Below are 25,000 nucleotides of genomic sequence, written 5' to 3'. Positions count from 1 at the left end.
TATTTAAATATATTTAGGGACCAATGGAGTGTGGCACTACAGAACAACAGCACAATCTCTAACCTTTGTCATAACACCCTGAAAGTACTACTTCTGTCTCCAAAATGAATTCACTTATAATGCAGGAAATATAAAGCAACATTCTAGAACCACAGTTGTAGGGATTACCAGGGAAAGAAAGAAGACACTCACTGTCAGAATAGGTGAGTGCTAGCTAAGAGGGAATTCTATAATTAGGGGATTGACAGGCTGTTGTTGGAGAGCCTCAAAGGGTGCATTACCTCCTGGAATTACAACGAGGAGGATACAATCGAGGAAATAAATCTGAAATCAGAGTGTAAATAGCCAAAATTTATGGATTATATAGAAATCAACAGCATCAAATAATTGGGGCCCTTGTAATTTAAGGATTATTCTCAGTGCCTTCATTGGGAGTGGCAGATTAGTCAGGTCAATATTCAGTTAGCAAAGATTGGGTAGGAGAGGTTTCTTTTAATAAAAAAAAATGCTGAATAAAACTGGCGCAAACTATTTAAATTGTATGGACTAGTGTTACCACCCTTTCAGAACAGGTAAACTTTGATAGCATGAAAACATTATGTTGGCCGAAAATATATATTAGCCAGATATTATTGTGGCACAAATAAAGATTTGATAACGGCAGGCAAACTACACACAGTACGAAGATACAAATAAATACAGCATTGATAAATGAATATCTCGAATGTTCCACACAGCAGTGGAAAAAGCATCAACGTAGTGGGGGCCTGGAAGTTCTTGCTAGAGAAGGCTATCCTTTTGTATGACATTAAATGTCAACACACAAGTTTACCATCTGTACTATGGCCTCTGGGTATGCAAAGGGAACAGAAACACAATGTAAGGATCTTAGTGCGCAACAGCCAAAAGGTGCATAATGGACTATTTTTTGTAATCCATTTACATAACAGGTATTGAAATGCTATAGAAGTATTCTTGCGGTTCATAGAAAAACTATGCTATCAGAAATCAGAAACTTGATTAAGTAATAATACAAGTTTGTAATAACAGATTTATAGTATCTTGCAGACCTATAAAATTCAAACGAGGTGGTGCATTGTATTCTTTGTTATATAAATTTGATTAAAATGGAGGAGGAGGGGTTACTAGGTCTGAAGTATTAACTTTGGCTTTCTCTCCACACAAATGCTGCCAGACCTGAATTTTTCTAGCAACCGCAGCTTTTTTTTTTTGATTGAAGTGAAAATCGGCCTCTCTCGTAACAATGCTGATATTTCATGAACATGGAGATTCTTTTATGTTCCAATGTAACAAATTCATATAGGCAGAGTTATTAAGTAACAACTACATGATGGTAAAGCAGGCCTGGACAAGAAGTGTTATCTCCATAACGCGAAGATAAAGTTGAGGTTTAGACAGGAAGAGGAACATAGACAGGAAGCATTTACAAATGATAGAAATTAAGGAAGGGGGAGTCTATCAGCTTTAGAAAACCAGACTGGACTGTTAAAATGTTACAGAGATAGTAGGAACTACCGATGCTGGAGAATCTGAGACAAAAAAGGTGTAGAGCTACATGAACACAGCAGGCCTAGCAGCATCAGAGGAGCAGGAAAGCTGATGTTTCGGGTCTAGACCCTTCTTCAGAAATGGGGAGGGAAAGAGGATTCTGAAATAAATAGGGAGAAAGGGGAAGGCGGATAGAAGATGGATAAAAGGAGAAGATAGGTGGAGAGGAGACAGACAGGTCAAGGAGGCGGGGATGGAGCCAGTAAAAGTGAGTGTAGGTGGGGAGTTAGGGAGGGATAGGTCGGTCCAGGGAGGACGGACAGGTCAAGGGAGCGGGATGAGGCTAGTAGGTAGAAGATGGGGGTGGGGGTGGGGCTTGAGGTGGGAGGAGTGGATAGGTGGGAGGACAGGTTAGGGAGGTGGGTACGAGCTGGGCTGGTTTTGGGATGGGGTCGGGGGAGGGGAGATTAAATTGACCAGGCATAGATTACCTTTTTTTTTAAAAATAATGCTATATACAAGAGTAGAGGGGTCAGAAAGCTCAGATGGCTGAATGGCTCATTTGTGATAGAGTGATGCCAACAGCGTGGGTTCAATTTCCCACACCAGCTAGGGTTACCACAAAGTATTTTCCTTCTCAACCACTCCCCTCGCCTGAGGCATGGCAACCCTCCACCAGTTCTCTCTGTAATGAGCGAACAACCTCATGGTCCAGTAGGACTGTGGTGACTTTACCTTTATACTAGAGTACAAAACCAACATATCATTAAGAAAGAACAACAAAGGGCAATGTGACAGAAGAATCAGTACATGACAGGAGAGCCAAAATAAATGACTAACAATTAAATCTACAAAATAGCATGTTAGACCAATACAAAGCAAACAAAAAAAGAGGTGAGATTATTCAGGGCAGCTAAAATAGGAAACCAACTTAGATTAAAAGGAAATGAGAGACTAACATTTCTGAAAATGCATATTTGCAATAAGAAAATGGTGTGGCCAAACTTGGTATCAAGCGAGCATCAACACTGGAAAACATACTTAGTGCTTTTCATACAGATCTTCAAATTTATGGGGTTGAAGGAAAGAGACTGGAGTTACTAAAAAGAACTGGAAACGTCAGATAAAACAAACAAACAAAGTCAGAAGTGTACTCAAGTTAAAACATTATTCACATCCCACCCTCCGCTCACTTTACCTTCCAAAAGGGCATGGATAAAGTGGAGCTGCCAAAAGTCAGATTACATACTGGTCGCTATCTTTAGTGAATCATCAGAAATAACACCTTACCCAAAGATTGGAAAATAACTAACATAATACAATTTTCAGTCATACAGGCAATTGAGGAATGTATAGGACAGGAAGTTAAAAATACTGAGTGACATCCTGAAAAACAAACATGTAATTAACAATGTGGTTAAAACATGAAAATCAAGAATGGGTTTTCAGGAGGGAAGTCCTGTTTAGTAAAGACATTGGATTTATTTGAGTGAACAATACCACTTGCTAACAATGGAAACACCGTGAAAGCTTTAACAAGATTGCCTGATATTAATTATTTATTTACATATGGTGAGCAAGCTGTCAGATCCTGCCCACCCTCTATCTGATCGGGCTTTGTTCAGAGCTGGGAAGATGGTGGACTGGGTACTGCTTTGTTTCACATGAAGCCTGGCGGAAAAGACTCCCAGCAGGGATCTCATGGATATCTATCCCAATGAATCACCAATAAGTCGCCAATTTCATCAGTGCAGGGGTCAAGGCTGCTTATAATGTACATCTGTAATTGGAGAAAAACTGCTTTAAAAAAAAAAACCTGCTGACATCAAATTTGTCAACTGAAGGCACATGGGGAGTCAGTGTCAGGTGTGCTGGGTTTTACGGACTAGCCAGATGGCCTCCCTGACCGTCTTCTACTTCTCCACGTACCCTTTTATTACATAGCTTATTCAATTATAGTTAATGCGAATATTTAATCAGTTTTGCATTCCTCTGATCAGTGCTCCCGGTACTCATTTATTTAAGCAAGCCAAGCTATGACATTTCTGGACAAACTATCTATTTGAGTGCCACGGTGAAGCTTGCTGTCATGCAAATGTAAGAACACTTAAAACGCACCAATAGATCTTCAATGAGGTTCAATGTGCAGGCAGTCAAGTGGAAACAGAGCACACTGAACAATCAGAAGGGGAATATAACAAAGTGCTTTGGCTACATCAACAGGGCACAGACATCAAACTATGATGTGCTTTCTAAATGGTCAGTCTTAACAGCAATCAAAAAGTCCTGGTGTTGTTATACATCCCCAAATCTCTATTAATAGAGTTTCAAATACATATCCCTTAAATTTGCATTCTGAGGGAGACTCCACTGAGTTGCAAGTATTTTTCTGCAGTCGCAGTCCATTCTGTTATCTTTATTCAAGGTGGCTAATAATTGACTGTGGCACCTATGGCAATTACCTGAAAAACCACCTATAGGCAAGGGCAGAAACTTCAAACACAAATGACCAAATAAACAACAGCAAGTTTCATGAGACAACAAGGTGCAGAGCTGGATGAACACAGGCCAAGCAGCATCATAGGAGCAGTTTCATGAGTCTGTTCTAACATTTTTCAACATGTTTACGTCCCAAACCCTGGTTATAATGCTAATGTTTGCTTTTAAACAAGTTATTTCACTGGGTTTACTGATTAGAAGGTAGTTAATGGACAAAAAGCTAGAGTCAGGGTTTGGGTAGATGTTATTATAGAACTGCAGGAGTTTAAAAAATAGGCATGAGTTAGGCAATGAAGGCACTTAAATAGGAGCATTTAAGTGCTTGCACTTGGGCAGACAGGTGGGGCACAGAACTAATGAAGTTCACAGCTATAACAGGATTGATCAGAAGTTGACATCAGGCATAGAATAGGACAGCCGTAACAATTTCGGTCAGCTCAAGTTTATGAAGCGGGGGGATAATATTGCAATGGTCGAGGCTCAAGATGACGAAACGCATGGATGAGAGTTTTAGCAGTAAGTGATGTTTAAAAAGAAGGTAGATCACTAAGATGGAACATAAGGAGAGTTTCCTTTAAAAATTCATTGCGAGTTGTAGGCGTTGCTGGATGGCCAGCATTTATTGCCTGTCCCTAGTTGCCTTTGACAAAGTGGTGGAGAGCTGCTTTCTTGAATTACTGCAGTCCATGTGCTGTAGGTTGACCCAAAATGCCATTATGGAGGGAATTCCAGGATTGTGACCCAGTCATTGAAGGAACGGCAAGGTGTTTCCAAAGTTGGGGTGGTGACTGGCTTGGAGGAGAAATTGAAGGTGGTGGTCTTCCCTTGTATCTGCTGCCCTTGTTCTTCTTGATTGAAGTGGTCATGGGTTTGGAAAGTGCTATCTAAGGATCTTGTGTGAATATTAAGGAGGTGGGAGTGATTGTCCAGAAACATCAGGAGGTAGATGTTCATAATTAAGTAGAGATTGTAATGACTGTAATTGAAGATCGCAGTCAGGAAAAATAAACAAACATTCTGTACTCCATGCAAGATGGCCGGGTATGGACTTTTATATAAGCAAATAAATTTCACACCACCAAGAGAGGCACACGGTTTGATAGTAGTTGAGACAATTTGTTCCAGTTAGTCCGAGAAATAGACTTGCTCTGCTTTTTATCTGCTTCCAAGGGTTTTAAAACAAAGTTTTAGAATAAGAATAAATAGGAATTCTAAATTTAAAGGACTGAATTGTTAAATGTAATATAGATATAGATAAGTATTCAGTAAGAATAAATATACACCTTGAATCTAGCAGAGAATTGAAAAACTGGATGAGGAATTGTGAAATATTCAGCTCAACAGTTAAAGATGAGATTGCAGAAATTGGATGTGACTTGTGCAGCTAAAAAAGCACTGGTATGGCATATTCATTGTTATATATGAAAGGATTGATGACAAGACGATTGTGGGTGTTATGGAGGCTGATATCCAACACCAATAAATTGCTTTGCTGGATGAAAAGGAGAGAATTCTAACAAAAGCCAACAACTTGTATGATGAGGTGTACAGTACGTTTGTTATAGATGCAGTATATTAAATCTAGATCTGTGTTTTTGAGCCTTGAACTACAACTTCTTAAACTAATAAATCAGAATTACTGTACTAATATCTTGGGCATTATGACAAAAGTATTCTCATATGTACATGTCCAAAAAAGCCAGACTAGAAGTTAAAACCCTTTTAACTTTTCCACATTTTATTCTTAATATCAGATTGGCGCCCTGAAATGCAGCTTTCAGGGTTTACATGCAGAATGATTTCAGGCAAAATCTTGTGCACAGTTGATTCAGTTGCACCTAAAGCCATATGTAAAGAAAAATGGCAAATGAGAACCCTTGTAAAGCTCAAGGAAGAATGCTGCTTCAGTCTTCTTTTACTCAATGACACACTACTTATGACAGTCATAGAATCCTTCCAGTGTGGAAGCAGGCCATTTGGCCCATCAAGTCCACAACGACCCTCCAAATCGCATCCCACCCAGACCCATCCCCTACGGCCAATCCACCAAACTTTCACATCTCTGGACACTATGGGCAATTTAGCATGGCCAATCCACCTATCCTGCACATTTTTTGGAATGTTGGAGGAAACCGAAGCAGCAAGAAGAAACCCAGGCAGACACGGGGAGAATGTGCAAACATCATACGGTTGCTAGAGGATGGAATCAAACGTGGGTCCTGTGAGGCAGCAGCGCTAACCACTGTGTCACCACACCATGCCCAATTGTGTTTTTTTTTATGGCCAGACTGTTTCTAGAGCGGGTGGATTTATTACTTTTTTGTTTAAAAAAAGACTAGTTCTAAAAAAGGGTTACTGGACCTGAAACATTAACTCTGCTGAGTTTGTTTTGGTTCTTTTTTATTTCTCTAGAGATCTCAAATGACTAACTTTTACCAGAAATACAGCTTTAACTGGGTGAAGTCATGTGCAGATGTGGGATATCAATAGGTTACAACACTCAATTTGATTTGACCTAGAGTAAAAAGTTTTCATTCCTGCCTCAAACGGACACACTACATACAAGCCATCAGGCTTTATCTGAATGTTATACAATATTTTTATTCTTGCATTTGATAGATGAGAGTTACCTCTGGTTAATATATATTCCTGTTGAAGTTCGAGATAAGGATGAGCCAGTATGGAATCAAGGTCCAACTCACTTCAGGTGTCAGATAAAGAAAGAACATTATATTTATAATTCCAGGAAGATATCCTACTTTCTTTTGAACATTAGCAAAAGTCAACTTTTCAGAAACGGAACAAATGTTAAAAATTTTCACTGCTAGATTCTTGCAATGACAATTTAGGGACATTTTTCCAATCTATCAAAATAGTGCATCAAAAGGAATCTGACAAACAACTTGTGGTCACACACAGTTATCAAAATATACTAGCAGAACTAATGCCATGTAGATAAGCTATAAATGAAAAACAAAAATCACTTCTGCAAACATCCAGTAAGGAAGTCAACACCAATGATGCAGTTTCCCAGCATTCATCTGGAGGTGCCCTATCTTCTACAAGCTTAAAGTTCCGGCTGAAACTGCTCAGGCAAGTTACTTCAAAATTTGTATAAAATATGATTGCTTCACTGTGACAATGATCTTCTATACAATGTTTATATTGTATCCAACATGATTAATGAGACTATTTCTTTATCAGATGTTCTCTCAGGAACTAATGCAGCCCTAATGTGTTTATATTTAAGTTCTCAGGTTTTGCTTCAAAGGTATAGCGTGAACAGAGGGATTAGTTTTATTTCTCGCTGCAAAAGCTCAAAAACGTACTTTTGTTTAATGTAGGTATTGCTTAAGAAATAATTTTAAAACTACCAGTTCCTTTTCTTGAACCTTTTCTCCACCAATATTTGGATTTGTGAAAATATGGCAACTCTTAATTATTGTGGGGAGCTTTACACAAGAGCTGAAAAATAAGTGTAACCCAATTTACTGACAACTCTATGGGAGCAGAAGCAACGATTGATATATTTTTAATTGAGTGAAAGTATGCTGGTCAGAGAAATAATGCAGTTCAGGTGTATCATTGTACTTTAAGGTGGATTTTTGGGGTAGTCAAATTTCAATTAGCAGTAAAATTGCAACTACACAAAGTTTTAGATAGTTCACTCTAGTACATCATGACATGAATATTTGAATAAATATCACTAACCAAGAAGTACCAAAAGTATATTTACTCTTGAAATCTTCTAGAGTAAGAGATTTGTAAAAGCAGATTCACGCAGATCTTAAACTATTTATTTTCTAGGAATCCTTGCTGTTCAACAATCACTGCAATGGTCCTCAAATGTTACCAGTTTTGGAATTGTTTAAATGGGGCTCCAAGTAGGCAAGCCTAATGTAAAAGGAGTGAAACAATTCAATAGCTTTTTGAAACTATGGGTAAAAGCACATTAAAATTGTTCTGCTTTAAGTAAACTAAATTTGATTCAATTTTTTATATTTAAGGGCAGACGAATTTGAGAGTGTATTTACCTGGTCAGTTTAATGGTCTTCCTAAAGTCATTCGTGATGGGAGGCTTGTAGCCTCCCTTTCGTAGCAAGGAATCTATGGTTTGAATGTGGTCCCAACCTGTAGAAAATTATAAACGCAAGATCTTAAGCCTTGGAAGAAAATTTACCTTTATTACAAACAAGCATAGGAGCATCAGGCCACAGATTGCAATCCAGTCACTATTTTTAAAATAAGCATTTGTAGTAACGCGGCAAAGTTAAATGCAGAAAACATATACAAAGTTACTTAAAATTGGAAACAAGGGAAATCCATGTTATACTGTACATAAAACACAACATTGACCTTGCTCCTTCGCAACCTCCGGCAGGTATGTGGCGGTGCGTTTTGATCCTTTTTCATTGATGAATTCTATTCTAATGCCATGTACACCCACCTGGAAGAAAATGGCAGCTTCATTAGAATGAGATATGTGAAAATTAAACTGAGGTTTCAGTACTTCATTTAGACTTGACTTTTCCTATGACAATCCTTTGGTCAAGAGATGATTTTTCCATGATACAAATTAAATATCCAATGCAGGACCATTCAGCAATTTCATACTGCTCTAAGAAAGGCAATTCAAACATGAACAATAGAGGCAGATTAAATCCTAATGGAGAAAATTCAACAAAGATTTGAAGAATAAAAAAATCCAGTGTGACAAAGAACAGGGGAATGGAATTATAGTATAAAACAAACAGACATGGAGATAAGTCAATGTCATCTACCATGAAGACTGAATCACCATACACCAGCTCTACTACCTAGTCCAGCTCCATTATCTAGTGCCAATCTCTTACCTTTTCCATATATCCCTACATACCATTACTGTCCAAAAAACCCCATACCCTTGTGCATGTTGATACTATTGTATGGAAGAATGCCACTGGTAAATTGAAATAAACAGCATTATTACTATATTAGATTGAAATGAGTTGCAAAAAGGAGCCACAATCTTGACCGAACAACTGGCAAATAACACTAGCTTCTGATGTTTGCTCAAAATAGATGGAGATTTAATCCTAATTAAATTTGTTGGGTACAGCGGTAAATTGATCTAAAAAGTAATGCAAGCATCAATGCAATTTCAGGATTTGTCTGGACAAATACAAGTATATTAGTGCCAAAACAATAGGTATCAGTATATACATTTCTAAACCTGCTGTAAAATGTGCAGAATATCTTAACTAGCATTTACGATAATAGGGAATCAGAAGGGTTAAAAATTGATGCCAGAGAGGATTAAAAACACTAAATGCATGGGGTCTAGATAGCAAACTACGTTTCATTCATTGTTTTAATTAATTTGAATTCAGAAGTATTATAACTGTTTACTCACTTTCAGCAATTTCTAAAGAAAAATCATTCTTAGGATCTGGACATCGCTGGCTAGGCTAGCGCTTACGGCCCATCCCCCCCAGTTGCCTAGAGGGCAGTTAACAGTAAAAGTACATTGCTTTGACTCTGGAGTCACATGTAGACCAGATCAGCAAGGATGGCAGATTTACATCCCTAAAAAGGACATTGCTGAACCAGATGGGTTTTTTCAAAACAAAAAAAAGAGTGGTTATGTAGTCAGAGGGTTGCAAGTCTCCAAAACTCTTCACCCCACAAAGCAATGGAGACACAGTCACTGATTTCTTTTTTTAAGGCAGAAGTAAATTAACCATTATTAGGCAAGGATTAAGGTTATCAGACGTAAGCAGAAATGTACAGTCAAGGCCACAATCAGATCAGCAAATACCTTATCGAACAGCAGAGCAAGCTTGAACCACCGATTGGTCTACTTCCGCTCCTTCTTTGCACATTACTTCCAATTCAATATTCTGACTGCCTCTGCACTGACAAGTTGTGAAACGTATATTGGACAAAACAAATTCAGTTCAACACTGAAGGTCGAAGCAGTTGGTCTTAGCCCTTGTAGTTCATATTCTAATTTTCACTGACCCACCCTGTGTGCAATCTTGATGCTACCTAAAACTAATGAGCTTTAAACCTATCAAGGTGACTCAGGGCCACTCATGACCATTGTCTGCACTGTATCTACATCAACCACTCCACAACTAAAACCCTTTCCGTGTGCATTTTTCCAACTCACAATTCGACAGTTCTAACTTTTCATCCTGCCTGTTTGCTATTCTTTATAAACTCTTAATTTGCCCAAATTTCCATGCACTGGATTCCATCTTGCCCGAAATCTCTCATGCAATACTTTTTTTTTGAGCTGTATGAGATCCTTGATCCACAACATACAAGTTCTAATCACTTTTCATCTGCAGCTTCCTCCAACTTTATTTTTCTTATAAAAACATTACAACCCCCGTTTTTAGCTTTCAATCATCTAATAATTTCTTTATTGCCATTCTTCTAAATCTAGTTATGCTCCTTTGAAACTTCGTACAACGTTAAATTCACATTAGAAACGCAAGCTTCAATTGTACATTTGCTATATTATTATGGCTTCAATAACCTCGGAATTTGAAAATTTCAAGATTAGAACAAAGTCAATTCAGAGCCAAATCAAGTAGCATATATTGTCCATTCAAAAATACAGTGCAAGTGTGGAATATTCCTATGAACAGCCATGAATGCTGGATCAATTGAAATTTTGAAGACCAAGTGCAACAGATACAAGTTAAGGGTGTCAGGTGATATGGAAGAAGCCAGATTAAGGCCATCGAGGATTAGTCCAGTTATGATCCAACAGAATGGTGGAACATGTCTAAGAGGCTGTCTGATCCTACTTGTTTCTATTTTCCACCTTAAATGTAATTCTTTTAAAAAAAGGTTCCATAATGCAGAGTGTCAACAGCATTAAGGCCATCAGAGATTAAGGCAGTGATGTACAAAATCTCCTGCACTCTGGAATAGACAGTAAATGCCAACTAGCCAAAAGGAATAAATGCATAATTTTGATATAGGGTTATGGGGTACGTCAAGTATGTCATCAATTAAAACTCCATCCTCCTGCCCAAGTGGGATACAACGGCTTAAAATTATTGCAAAAAAGAACCTCCCAAATTGCTATTAAACTACTTAAAAAGAAAAAAAATTACTGTTTGAAAATTGCTGCCGCAACCTCTGGAGAATGCAATTCGAAGTTATTTTGAAGCACGTTAGTGTAAATTTAAAGCATTAGTATTTCCAGGATGTAGATTCAGTAAAAATTACATACCTCCCAATCTAAGTAATCTCCAACATCTTCAAAGTTGGTAAGAAGAGACACCGAGCAAAAAAGCCGTGGTAATTCTTCCCTCGTCATTGGAGGAAAGCGACTGTCTTTAAGGGCACTACAGGAGACAGAAAAAGCCCTTGTTGAAACTGAAATCCAGACCATTACAAAATCATGAACTCATTGACCTGGATTTCATATTTGGCTGCCGAATGAGAAGAAGAACACTGCTGGACCTCTGTTCCTTTTCTGATAACAGTTTCAATATGGCACAAGATAAACTCAAGGAGTCTCCAATGGTGAGCAACATCAGCTGCCTACTTACTTGACATCATTAACCACATTCAAGTAATCACAGATGGCTGACAAGAAAGTAAATGCACTGACTATCGTTTGCTTTAAATGGAAAAGTGATTGGGGTACCTGCAAGGTAGAAGCTGAAATATCAAGCAAACTAAAAATTAAGCAGCATTTATCATGGAGACATTTGATATCCTACTAAAATAAAATTAGTCTGTCAAAGCTAGAGGGGTTTCTCAGCCATAATTATGAAATTAGAATGCCATTAATAATCCAAGTGCACTTCAGCCAACAAGATTCAACTTTTTCAGTTGTGCTTACAAGGCTGTATGCGCAAAGTTTGCACATTCTCCGAATCTGTGTGGGTTTCCTCCCATAACCCAAAGATAAGCAGGTAGGGTGGCTTAACCATGGTAAATGCAGGGATATGGGAATAGGGTGGGGGTCTAGGTCTAGGTAGGATGCTCTTTGGAAGGCCAAATGGCCTCTTCCTCCAACATAGGCATTTTATGATTCTAAGGTTAACAGTATAAAAGAACACATTCTCTCAGAAGTTCAGTGATTTCTATTTGATTTCAATCTGCAAAGATTTTCATTGTCATTTTCCATAGGGTATACTATCTCAGAACAACTTCTGGATTTAAGCGTTTGACTGCGCACATGCATCTGCAGAAGCTAGCATCAGTCTCAAAATCAATGAGGGAACCCATGCATGGCTACCCCAATTCTGGTCCATGATTCTGCAATTTGTGTATGTGGAATTTTGAGAGACAATGCATATCAGAACCATCAGGCACTGGCATTAAACTCAGTTTGAGAGTAAGTGACTGGGTTACAATACCAAGATAACAGTTTGCTCACACAACTTTCAGATGTGTTCTACAGTTCCCAAGAGATCCAATTCAACAGGCTTTGCAAAATTCTGCATTCGACCAGAAATAATAGTATATACATAAAAACGTATTTTAGAGATATCTCCTCCTTTACTTTCATGGAATGAAATAGAATGTAATTTTAAAAACAGAGTCTAAAACTTCCCATGCAAGTTTTGAGAACTTGCACTGAGAAACCTGAACATGACATAAGTTAATTATTTCTATAGTTTATTGCATAGTATATTGCACTTCACTGATAAATGAATGCACTGCTTTTCCAAAGTAATTCAATGTTATGATGACACACCAAATTGAGTACCATCATGCGTTAAAAATGTAGGCCATGAGTTTCAATCATTTCTTACATTCTAATATGCAGTGTATAAAATGCACAAAGATTCAAAGGACTTCTTGTGATCACAGGCGTGGGATTTCATCAACTAAATCATGCATATCAGAAATGATTTTTTATTTTAAACAGACAAATTGTTAAAATGGATAGCTGACTTCTTACTATACTTCTGGAACGCAATTTGCAAAATGGTCTCTTATTTCAATTAATATGGCTTTTGAATTTTGGCTGTTGATAAAGGTTGAAATGACGACGAGAGCTGATCTTGGGTTTGGAGGGTCAAAATGTAAAAGCAGTTTGGTTGGAGGTAAGAGAAAACAATGGAAGTAGTCACTGGTGTGGGCGATTTATAGGCCCCCTGACAATAGCTATACTATAGGAGAGAACATAAATCAAGCTGTAATGAAAACTTGTAAGAAAGATACTGCAATATTTATAAGAGATTTTAAACTTCACAGGTTTGATGAATCAAACTGGCAAAGGCAGCTTGGAGGATAAGTTCAAACTGTATTTGGTTTCTGAGAACAATTCATTGTGCAACAAGCAGGCAACAGGCAGATACGTTTTAGGACCAAGAGAGATTAAAAAAACTGTGGTCCTACATTTTAATATGCTACACACGAGAGGGTACAGAATTAGAAGGTGGTTAAGCAGATGCACGTGTGGCTGGATGGTAAAGGAGGACAGTTGGAACACACCAGTGCCCATGCTGACTAGTTCAATGACCTTGCAGGATAAATGGCATGTGCTACCGAGAAGGTTTCAACTATGAAATCCAACATTAAATGGGAAAAACAAGTTGCACAAAGGATTGGGAATGTCAGAAGGGGCACTAGATAACACTAGAGCAAGTAACAGTACAGGCATTAGGTAATAGAAAGAGTAAATACAAGTTCTAAATTAGGTTTAGACTGCAAGTATGTGAACACAGGGAGAGTGATAATTATGATTGGTGAGCTGTTGGTTTGGACAGACAAGGGGGTGATAGGACATCACAGCAATACTGGATCAAAAAGCAGGTAAGACTGGGTTCTAAATAACTTTAGATAGACAATGCATAGGAAAGATACCCAGAAGGAAAGGAAAGAGAAGAGGAGGGATATCAATATTTTGAAACAGAGGTCAGAGGGAAGTTGAGAGAGCACAGACCTGGCTGGAGTAAATTAGAATTCAAGCTTGCTAGGCAAAATTGTAATGATCTGTCATTAAGGATATATTTAGGTACAGTGGAAGCACAGTCCCACAAGGATGAAAAGGCAAAATAAGCATATTCAGAGCTCCCTGATGGCAAAATTGATGACAATACACTGAAGTAGGAAAAGGGTGCCCATGACAGATGTCAGATTGATAATACAAACAAGATCAATGTTGAATACAAGTAGTTCAGAGGGAAGTGAAAAAAGTAATGAGAACTTAAAAAAAAAAAGGAGAGAGAATAGACCCAGTTAAAGAGATTCCAAGAAAGGCTTCTTTAGGCATACAAATAGTAAAAATGTTGTAAAATAAATGGTGGTGCCAATTACGAATCAAAATGGAATTTGCACTTGGAGGTGGGGTCATTGCTGAGATGAATTTTTGCATTTTTTTTTAAACCAAGTACAAAGATATTGTCAAAGTCAAGGGAGGTAATTGAGACACTGGACTGGTTAAAAGTTAATAAGAGGTCAGAATAGAAAAGCTGTCTGTACCTACAAGTTGATAAGTCAATAGCATTAATCAGATACATCCAAGTATACCGAGGAAAACAAAAGCAGTAATTGCAGAAGCACTGGCAATTTTCTAACATTACCTGGAGTTGAAGAATAGAGAATTCCAGATGGTACACACCTTTAATATTGAGTTCATCTAAAAACCCAACTATAGCTGAAGGGTAGATACTTCAATCATCCTATTTGACATATTATGACACAATTTTAGAGGTGGTGGAACTTAAACCAAGGCCTTCTGGCCCAGAGGTCAGGACACTGCAACAAGACCCTCAGCTAAATGGGTTTATTTTTGATATTTTCCAACCACCTGTTCAGAGATATAATACACATCTGGAGTGGGTGGGACTTGAAACCAGACCTCTTGGCTCAGAGGCAGGGACGCTACCATTGCACCACAAGACCCTCAGTCAAATGGGTACTTGACAGCTTTTAAAAATATCTCCTGGAACAAAATAAATAATCTCTTGAATAAATGCAATTTGTCCAGGCAAATAAAGTTTAACTAACTTAATTCACCTTTTTGATGAAGTAATACAGGGATCTGAAGAGGAGTACATGCACTCTAATCTTGAATCAGTCACCTCCCAAATGCCCCTCTCTTGCCTTATAATCATATTCCTCCCATGTCTGCACCTGGCAGAAATACTATCCTCCTTTTTACTTCCAACATCATCTTCAAAGTTTCAACTGTATAGCAATCAGTCCCCTATTCTCCACAATATTTCCACAGCAGATGATGCACTGAACCTCACCTCACTACGTAATGAAAGCCTATTCATAAGAACATAATTGGAGGGTAGGAAGAGATCATTTGGCCATTTGAGCTTGCTCCGCTATTAAATAAAGATCACGATAGGGATCTCCTCTCAGTTCCATTCTTATCAGTCTAATCACAGCTAGAGAATTTTTTTTTTTAAGAAAAGGTTTCACTTCCTGCTCCTGCATCATTATCTCCAGTATATCCCATGGATCATTTCCTTGGCCCTTCCCTCAGCTTTACTGGTTGGAGCTATACAGAGCTGGCTGCTGGAGGTCAATCATCTTAGCACTAGTACATCTCTGGAATTCCTGTGTAGATTTGTTTTAAAATCAACCTGTTCAAATATGTTATGAAACGCCCCTACAGTAGGTGGGATTTGAATTCTGACTTCTAGCCCCAAAGTAGGGACACTTACCACCACACCACAAAAACTTCCCAGAATTTCTCAGTATGGTGTTCTGGACCCACCACCTTCAGCTGCTTCATCAATGACCTTCTCTCCACTAGGAGGTCAAAAGTGAGAATGTTTCCTGTTAGTTGCACAATATTCAATACTATTTATAACTCCTCAGATACTGAAGCAGGCTACATCTACATGCAGCAAGACCTAGACTTTATCTAGGCTTGGGCTGGCAAGTGAAAGTAATATATATGCCACACAACTGCAAGGTCATGATGCCCTCCAAAAGAGAATCTAACCATTTATGCCTAGAAGTTCACTGGCACAGACATCGCTGTGTGCCTCATTATTAACATCCCCATGTTTACCATTGAGCTGGACAAGCTATATGAACACTGCGCCTACAAAAAAGGACAGAGGATGGGAGTAACTCACCTTTGGACTCCCCAAAGCCTGTTAGATTCCACAAAGAACAAGTCAGAAATGTGACTGAATATTCTGCAATTGTCTGAATGGGTATAACTCCAACAAGCTCAACACCATTCAAGACAAAGATTCCAGCTTAACTGGAATCCCATCCACCACCACCTTCAAAACACAAACAGTTCAGCTATGATCTCAATGGATGGTACTGCAGGCTTGAAAACCTGAATGGTGCACTTCAACACCTATTCATCTGTTAATTATTCATCCCTTTCATGAGCAACAGCTAGCGGCAGAACTGTACACAACCTACAAGAATGCACTATAGTAACTGACCAAGCATCATCAACGTGACGCCCCAAACCTGCGACTTCTACAACTTACAAGGACAAGGGCTGCTAATGTTTAGGAACATCACCTACAAAGGTTCCTCCAATTCGTGACCTGGAAGCACACTGCCATTTCTTCACTGTTACTTGGTGAAAATTCTGGAACTCCTTAACAGCATTATGGGTGCCCCAATGTTGGAAGACTACAGAAGTTCAAGACTGCTCATCACTATCTTTAGGGAAATTGGGGATGGGCAATAAATGCTGGGAAAGCATCTGATGTCCATATCACACATTGATGAATTTTTAAAACAACATGCTCTCATTTCTGAAGAAGGGCCTCGGCCCGAAACGTCAGCCTTCCTGCTCCTCTGATGCTGCTTGGCCTGCTGTATTCATCCTGCTCTACACCTTGTTATCTCATGCTCTCATTTGCACTGTTTAGACAAAGCATTTGAAGGGATAGCACTAGTTTTCACAAATACACTGACAAAAGTCAGCTCTACCTCACCAGCAAATCTAGAGTCCTCAACTGTTGCTGAATTAACATATACCTAACATTCAATGCTAGCAGAAATTTCCTTCAACTCAATCCTGGAAATGCTGAAGTCATTGTTTACAGTATTAACTCCAAAGTTTGTTACTGGCTCTCTTTCATGGCAGCAGTTGGAGGTTAAGCCAGTCTGTTTACTACCTTGGTGTCAGAATTGATGCCAAGACGATTGCCTGACCTTGTAGTCGTGCCATCACGAAGACTACTTATTTCCAGTATTAAAACATAGCTAAAGTCAGGTAATCTCTATTTAGCAGCTACTAAACCCGCATTCATTCCTTTATTACCTCCAGACTCGACTATTCCAATGCACTCGGTGAATTCTCACATTTGTGCCATTATAAACTGGAGGTAATTTATAACTGCGTTTGCGTGTCTGAACTTGCAAATTCAATTCTCCATTATCACTGAGCTTGCTGTCCTACACTAGTTACACAGTAAAAAGAAAAACATCATGCTTTCAAAATTCTCTCCATCGTTTAACACTTTTTTTTATGGCTTTGCCCAATCCTATCTCTAATCTCCTCCTCCTCCCACCACACCCCCCTGCTCCCCCTCCGCCCCCAAAACAAAAACAAAGTCATCTACACTCTAATTCTGACCTCCTGCTGGGTCACAAATGAAGGAACAGCAAATAGTGAATCATGTATATCTGTATACATTTTATAGTTCTCAATACTTAAAAAAAGGAGAAATCAGAGACTTGTTCTGAACATTGCTTTGAAAATAACAGCTACATTTTGAAGTATGGAACTGGTTTCCGTTTTGAAATCAATTGACCAGCACAAAATGTTATCAGAACACTCAGTGCAGACTGAAACATATAGCACACATGAAGTCCATAGACCCAGTCACCAAGTTGTCTGTCAAAAAGAACTACAACCATGTCCCTTTCTCAAAAGGTTTCAGACAACACCAATTAAATCTAGCACCACAGACAGGATTTAATTCCTTGCGATGTGGCAATTGGACTTGGACATTCACTACAAACATACTTTTAGATATTTCTATGGATAAACATCACAGGATTATTTTGCTTCCCCAATAACTACTCATCGATACCAAATGAAAAATGCATATTAAGCAGTTTTGAACTCGTTATTTTTCAGCACTCCCAGCTACATAAAATGTTTAGGCAAACCTTACAATAAGCATCAAAACAATATATTAAGTAACAACAATTTGGAGAGGGCAGATACTGGTCAATTACTTGCTTGAGGAATTTTACTGCAACATGTGATGGGGTGAAATTAAGGAATAAATGAAAAAAACATTCAGGTGACCGCATGAGAATTTAAACGCTAGAGCTGCACAAGTATACACTTTTTGGGTGCTCTAACTGTATAAAGTTCATATCTGTGTATTTATAAGACTACCATAAAATTAGAAATTTAAACATGTCTAAACCAAAGCCCAAAATGAAAGTGAAAAGTTTCACTCAAAAATGAATTGCATTCGTACATAATGTGACAACTTTGGTACAGTTCATAGACATTATGCTATAATCTGTTTCAAACAAGAAGAAAACTGAAAGAAAGGAGATTGTTCATTGTTTTCATTGTAGTTTAAAAATGCTCTAGTTAGAGGGGTGAAAGGAAAAATACTGCAGAAATTTGGCAAAGTTCAAAATGAGAGATATGCAGACAGAATAATTCACTCCTGATTTCTGAACAAGTTATAAATTCAACAAGCATGATGCTTCTTACATGCATCAAAGATTACCAGATTTGAGATAGTTTATTCAGCAAAGCATTGCAGGTTCTTTACAATCTGAAACTGACAAGAAATTAGTTTTCACTTTGCAGGTATTTTCCATAAGCCAGTCAAGTTTGCTAGTAACAGTTTCAAATAGGAAACAGAACTATTTTAAAAAAAAAAGCAGGCTCAGTGTGAAACAGTGAAAGAAAGGTTTATACTTCTGGCTGATCTTGTATTATATGCTCATTCTGCCTTTCCTCTTTTCCTTCTGAAGCCCTTTCTACAGTGGCAATTTATTGCAATTGTAAGTTACATATTTTACGTTTTTAAATGCTAAGCCCCGCAATGAGCAACTAAAGAAATGCGTTTAGTTGGTCAGGAATAACTACTGGGGGAGGGTGAAAGGCAGTTTCATTCCATTGGTACCAAAAGAAACTTCTGACACTGTCCTCATGTTCTCTGGTCATGAGAGTGATGTGCAATTTTTAAAAGAGACACAAGATTAAGTTGGAATCTGACTGAAACCCTATTTCAATGAAATATTATAGCAGTGCATCCATTTTCCCTGTTAGAGATCCTAGTTTTGCTACCAAACAAATGGTATTGAACCTTACAGGGATGAAAAAAGAACACATGGAACTGCAGTTAATATTTAGAATAGAATAAGCTTTATTGTCACATGTACTCAAATAAGCACAGTGAAAACTTTGCAAGTCGCTACTTAGGTACTAAAGGTGCAGTTTCTTAAACACCAATTCTTAGGGAAAAAATTAGGAAAAAAAAAGAAATAAAAAGTCCAGCATTATAGATCATAAGAACAAATTAGAAAAATATAGAATAATTTCTGAATAACAGTCCTTCCAACCCAGTTCATGCCACCCCTTGACTCTGGACCATGTGGGCTTCACCTCAACATTTGATTTGGACTTGTTTTATTAAAAGAGGAAAACAAATACTCATAGTAGAGTTGGAATCAAATCTACAGTTCATTAGTACTGTAGAAATTAAACAGTAAAGGGTACCTAAACTGCAATAGATTTGGAAAGCACTCTGTATTGGCCATAAATTGTTTTAATTTTGTTACAACATACAAATTGATCGTACTTGGCTACAATTTAAAAACTATTCTACTATCCCTTGCCTTCATGGACGTGCCCTTGCAGTACTCTCAATCATTTGGAACCTGACAGCAGAATTTCATGTTTACATTGCTGCTTGTTCCACTTCCGTGTCAGCAAGCGAAGTCAGCACAACATTGCAAACAGTAATATTGCCAAAAGATGCATCTAAGTGGAAATGGCTTTGTCGTAGTGTTGACTACATGGGAGTATATCCTAAATCACACACTACTTTGTAATACATACAGGTATTGCAGGTAATGCACCCATTAAGGTGTTTAGAGTTAGAGAGTTTGTGATGCTTGCTATTTTCCCACACAATTAGTGAAGAACCTATATTGTGGCCGATACAGTTACGATTCTAAAGCTATCTGACATAGCAAGTCTGGAGCATGCTCCAGTTAGTGACTAAAATTGAAAAAAGCTTTCCTTATAACTTCTTGGGCATTTTAAATATTCTATTTAGCAAAATGAGTTCAATTTAATCAGTTACTTTAATAATACAAATAATTGAGCATTATGAATGCAAGATATTCTAATTTTTCAGGAACTGAAATACATAATGCAATAAATCAAAAGCACACCTTTCCAATAATAGAAGTCCCCACTGCTCTGCCCTCACTTATGGTATTACTTCTTATTCTCCATAGCATAGTGCCGACAATGGGGAATTATAGCTCACAAGGCCAAGGGGAGACTTTTTCCCCCCCAACTAGATAGTGATTTTATTATAGGATAGGACAAAGATGCAGCCTCAAGATTACTTTAGCCACAATGGGAATATAATCTTGTGATCTTGATGCTAGTCTGAGCTATACATCAATCAGCTAGACAACGGAACTAACCACCTCCCTGAAAATAGAGGTTTTATTACAAGGTTGTAGACATACTCGCCAAGCCGGTGGGTTTGGTTGCAAACATTTTACCACCCTGCTAGGTAACATCGTCAGTGTGCCTCTGGTGAAGCATCTGCATTCTGTCCCGCTTGTTATTTATATGCCACAACACATTGCAGCAACCCAGAACTACACAAAGCAGAACAGGAGCACGTATACAAAGTCTTCAAAAGGAATGGATACCTGAAAAGCACAATCCGCCGTTACCTCCAAGACAGACCACAACAGGAAGACACAACACAACCAGACTCACTAGTCACTCTATTGTACATCAAGGACATTTCAGAGATGACCACAAGACTACTCAGACCCCTAGGTATCAGGGTAGCCCACAAACCAACAAACACCCTACGACAGCTACCTGATGAATGTAAAGGATCTCATACCCAAAACCAGGAAAACCAGTGTAATATATGAAATACTGAGAGAAACACTACATAGGCCAATCCAGAAGAAAACTGACAACACGGATACACGAACACCAACTAGCCACCAAGAGACACCACCAATTCTCACTTGTCTCGCTACACACAGACAATGAAGGATATAAATTTGACTGGGACAACACAGCCGTAATTACACAAGCCAGACAAAGACACACCAGGGAATTCCTGGAGGCCTGGTATTCTAACCAGGAATTGAATATTGAATTAGATGCGGGGTGTACAAACTGCTGAGAAACAGAACCGGAAGTGGTACCAAAACACCCCAAACTGAGGCACATAAATAACAAGCGGGACAGAACACTGAGGCTTCAGCGAAGGCACACTGACGATGTTACCTAGCAGGGTGACAAAACGTTTGCAACCAAACCCAACAGCTCAGAGCGCACGTCTGTAACCTCATCCATAAGCCAAGCTACAAATCTTCTCAGAAACTAAGTTTCATTACATTTTTATAACCTTGAAGAGTTTTGTCAGCATAAACTGAGAAATATTGCTTAGTTCAGTTGGGGAGTCAGTAACAAGGTGTTAACTTGAAATGGTCACAAAGATAGTGATGCATGCTGCACAGTACAATGTTTTTCTGGAGACTATTGCATCTTTTAATATAGAGGATAAATATTTGAAATAGGAACAGCGCAAATAGGGGAAATAGTCAAAAACAAAACTGGAATGGCATTCTTCCACACTCTAAACTTGAGCAGTTAAATGAAATAAAAAGTGTAAACAGTCAAATATCAGTCTACCAATTAAATACTACAGTTAAGGTTCTAAACACAGCTGATTAGACTACTGACATTTAGGCATCACATTACTTAATGGAAATTAAAATAAAATACCATGTGTACGCACACCTTATTTGTATCCTAAATATCCACACCCTCCACCATCTCCCTGCACCAGCATTTTGTGGCTGAAGTGTACACTGTCCACAAAATATAAAACAGTAACTTAATGAAGGGTTGCGCAGAACTTCAAGCTCCTTGACGAGGAGAGCAGCAAATGCAATTTTCTCTAAGGCGCCCTATGATTCTCAGAGCATTCCAATGTGGATATTTATCATCATTCCCTCATAAATCTCAACATTAAAATTCTGAACTCTTTAACAAAAATGTAATTGTGGGAGTACTTTCATCACACAGTCTACAGTGATTAAAATAGCATTCATCACACCTTCTCCAGGGAACTAAAGATATTTTGATGTTTTTGCTCCCATTAAGAACGAAAAAAATCGAAAATCTAATTTCACATTGTAGCAACAGAGAAAGAACGGAAGCTTGAATAGAAGAAAGTCATTTTCAAGCAATGTTTAGAACAGCACTAGAGTTAAGATTTTAAAAACAGCAATAAATCATTCATGCCTTTCTAGCTTCAACATTTCCTCCCTGAAAATTCAAAGTTAACTATTTTAAATGGCTCAAAAAAATCAAGATGGAAATTAAATTTTGCATTCCCTTGTTCCTCATTTAATCTAGTCACTCCTTTGCCTCTATTAAAAAAGGCAGATTTATAACTGCAATAGTGTTGTCTTGTCCCAAGAGATCAGTAATTCAATCCTGGAATCTGAATAGACGCACTTAGTGTAGTCAAATTTTAGATGAAATCAAAAGCCAAACAGAGATATATTTAAAAGTTGCATTTTATAGCACCTTTTAGGAATTCAGATATATGAACTCACTGCTTCACCAACAGTGAGCAATTCTTTGAATTGCAGTTACTAGTTAGCAACATTACTTTCCTTACATTTGGCAGAAGTACAGAAACAAATTTTCAGAAATGTTTAAAAACAATTGAGAGAGTGTTGAACACTACTGAAAGTTGACTGGAGTATACCATATATTGGCTCTCAATGACGACACACAATACATCCTTATTACGGATATCTGCAAACATGACTTAAATCTCCAAGCTCCTGTGCGGAGTCCTTTTTATAAGTTTAATAAAAACCCACATCAATACCACCATCTTTAATGTGGGAAAGCAGCTGAAGTATCATAGAGAGCTGTAAACAAACAAAACTGAGAGCCATAAGATGATATTTAGATGGGTGATTAATAACACGATGTAGGCTTTGGGGGAGGTCTTAAAAAGGAGTGAAGGATAGAGTGGCAGAAAGATTTAGTTAGGTAATTCCAGTGCTTAAGAGTCTAAGCAGCTTAAAGAGCCAACCAATGGTGGAGTAAAATAAATGCAAGGTGAACAAGAAATCACAGTTGAAAGAAGAGAGATCTTGAGCACTGCAAGAGCTTAAAAAGATAGCGGAGGTTACTCGAGGATCTGAAAGCATCTACTGTACAAAGTACAGTGTGATGACTACATTTGGTACAATTTGGGATTCAAAGGCAGCAATGTTTCATAAATACAAAATAAGTAGCACTGGGGGATAATTTATGTAAAAATTATGTGGAGTATTATTTCCTGACCTCAGCCCTAAAATTTTCTTTTAATAGTTTAAATCCAAGTTTATATTAAATTAAAATTGGCAGTAGAAATAGAATGTTTTAGATTAGCTAAAAAAAAGTCATTTCAATTGCATATATCCTAGACAAAGGTCCTTTCTCAGATGCCTGCTTTACAGGCTGAAATAAGCATGTTTCTCTACTTTCTTTGCTACTCTGATCCTTGACAACACACATCAGCATCATAACAATTCCCTGTACTGCTGCGAGCATTTAATGCCCCTAGTTTCTTGGCTATCATAACTAGATAGAGTATTCAAGGTGAAATAAGACAAAGGTGCCTATAAAAGTTTGATTATTACATCCTCCGACATATTCTATATTCTCATAACTTCATCCTTACCTATTTCATCATTCATAGCACGTATGTTGCCAATTTTTCCTTCCTATGTGAAGCACTTTACATTTGTCTGCATTAAATTTCATCTCATTATCGGTCTTCTCCCTTCAGCCAATTCATTCTGTAATTTCTCAACCACCTCCTCCAGTTTCACCTATCCTGCTGATTTGAAAGCAAGTGCAATATTAACCACATTGCACCAAGTTCTTAAATCAAAAATTAGGAAAAAAAACAGTTAACGTTTCGGGTCCAGTGACCTTTCCTCAGTTCTGACTCTTTTTCCTTCACAGATACTGCCAGACCTGCTGAGCTTTTCCAGCAATTTGTTTTGTTTCCTGATTTACAGCATCCGCAGTTCTTCCTAATTTTTGTTAAAAAAAACAGAATAGTATTAGTCCCAGCACCATGATGAGGCATTCCACCCTGACACAGATCTTCCAAACAGTATTTATTATAACGGTACATACATATTATTCACTCTTAGTCACTATAACAAGAGCTGTCCACTCTGTTGTCCCTCTCTTCTACACGAGAACGGCAGACCAGAGAATTTTATAACCAGGAAGATGATGGTCAGCTTCTGGGCTGGCTGCCAACTAGAACAATTCAAATTTAATTTTTTTGCATTTTCTTTTCCTACACTTAATGTTTATACGTTGTAACACCCTGAACATACTTAAAAATTAAACAGAAGTCACATGATAAAGAAAGACTCTGAAACAGCCAAACTCTCATATAATATTGGATCAAGTCTGCAGACGTTAACATACCTTCTCTTTAAGATGACTCCACAAAACATCAGGACAATTAGGTGAAACAGTCCTTCACAGATAGTCATGAAGCACCATATGTAGATGATGCAAATTTCCAGGTTTACCCCAGAGTTTGGAAATTTTGCCAGAACTAAAAAAGAGAATTCTAAATTTTTTTCATGTACTTTTAAGAATTTCCACCTACAGTTCTGTTAGAAGTCCAACAGCAAAGAATCATTAGATCTAGGCTGCACCACAAAATGCTGAAGAATCATTTATGATTAGATATCAATTTTTTTGTTATAGCTCTAATAATTAGTTATTCAATTTGCACCTAAAAGTACAAGCTACAGCTCATAT

The 25,000-nt window shown here is 37.9% G+C and overlaps 3 protein-coding genes across 10 annotated transcripts in view; 1 reads left to right on the top strand and 2 right to left on the bottom strand.

Moving 5' to 3' along the window:
* The window catches only part of LOC109931670 (transmembrane protein 164), a 228,283-nt gene that overhangs the window by 7,649 nt on the left and 195,634 nt on the right, over window positions 1-25,000 (bottom strand). The gene's annotated exons all lie outside the window — the stretch shown is intronic.
* The window catches only part of LOC125480980 (AMMECR1-like protein), a 150,063-nt gene that overhangs the window by 50,030 nt on the left and 75,033 nt on the right, over window positions 1-25,000 (top strand). The window lies entirely within an intron of this gene.
* LOC109931677 (AMMECR nuclear protein 1) lies at window positions 6,114-25,000 on the bottom strand. 2 transcript variants are annotated; one of them, XM_048604899.1, is made up of 5 exons: window positions 23,892-24,118; window positions 11,237-11,351; window positions 8,365-8,455; window positions 8,043-8,139; window positions 6,114-6,709 (listed from the first exon to the last, which is right to left on the bottom strand). In XM_048604899.1, exons 2-5 carry the CDS (start codon window positions 11,321-11,323, stop codon window positions 6,472-6,474), a joined length of 513 nt encoding a protein of 170 aa, XP_048460856.1. In that variant the 5' UTR covers window positions 11,324-11,351; window positions 23,892-24,118; the 3' UTR covers window positions 6,114-6,471. The 2 variants fall into 2 exon arrangements, with proteins under 2 accessions (XP_048460856.1, XP_048460857.1); XM_048604900.1 differs by lacking the exon at window positions 6,114-6,709 and adding an exon at window positions 7,784-7,902 and having other exon boundaries at window positions 23,892-25,000.

This window comes from Rhincodon typus, chromosome 14, assembly GCF_021869965.1.
Source record: "Rhincodon typus isolate 14 chromosome 14, sRhiTyp1.1, whole genome shotgun sequence".
Lineage (NCBI taxonomy): Eukaryota > Metazoa > Chordata > Chondrichthyes > Orectolobiformes > Rhincodontidae > Rhincodon > Rhincodon typus.
Note: the sequence above shows the minus strand (reverse complement) of the source record. Positions and strands in the feature narration are given on the sequence as shown.

Bases quoted from the DNA above. Each gene is read 5' to 3' on its own strand.
- LOC109931677 (XM_048604899.1), bottom strand. From the start codon at position 11,323: ATGACGAGGGAAGAATTACCACGGCTTTTTTGCTCGGTGTCTCTTCTT. The intron at 8,140-8,364 runs GTCAATGTTGTG...AATTTTCTACAG, and splicing joins GGAGGTTGCGAAGGAGCAAG to GTTGGGACCACATTCAAACC. The intron at 6,710-8,042 runs GTAAATACACTC...TGACACCTGAAG, and splicing joins AAGACCATTAAACTGACCAG to TGAGTTGGACCTTGATTCCA.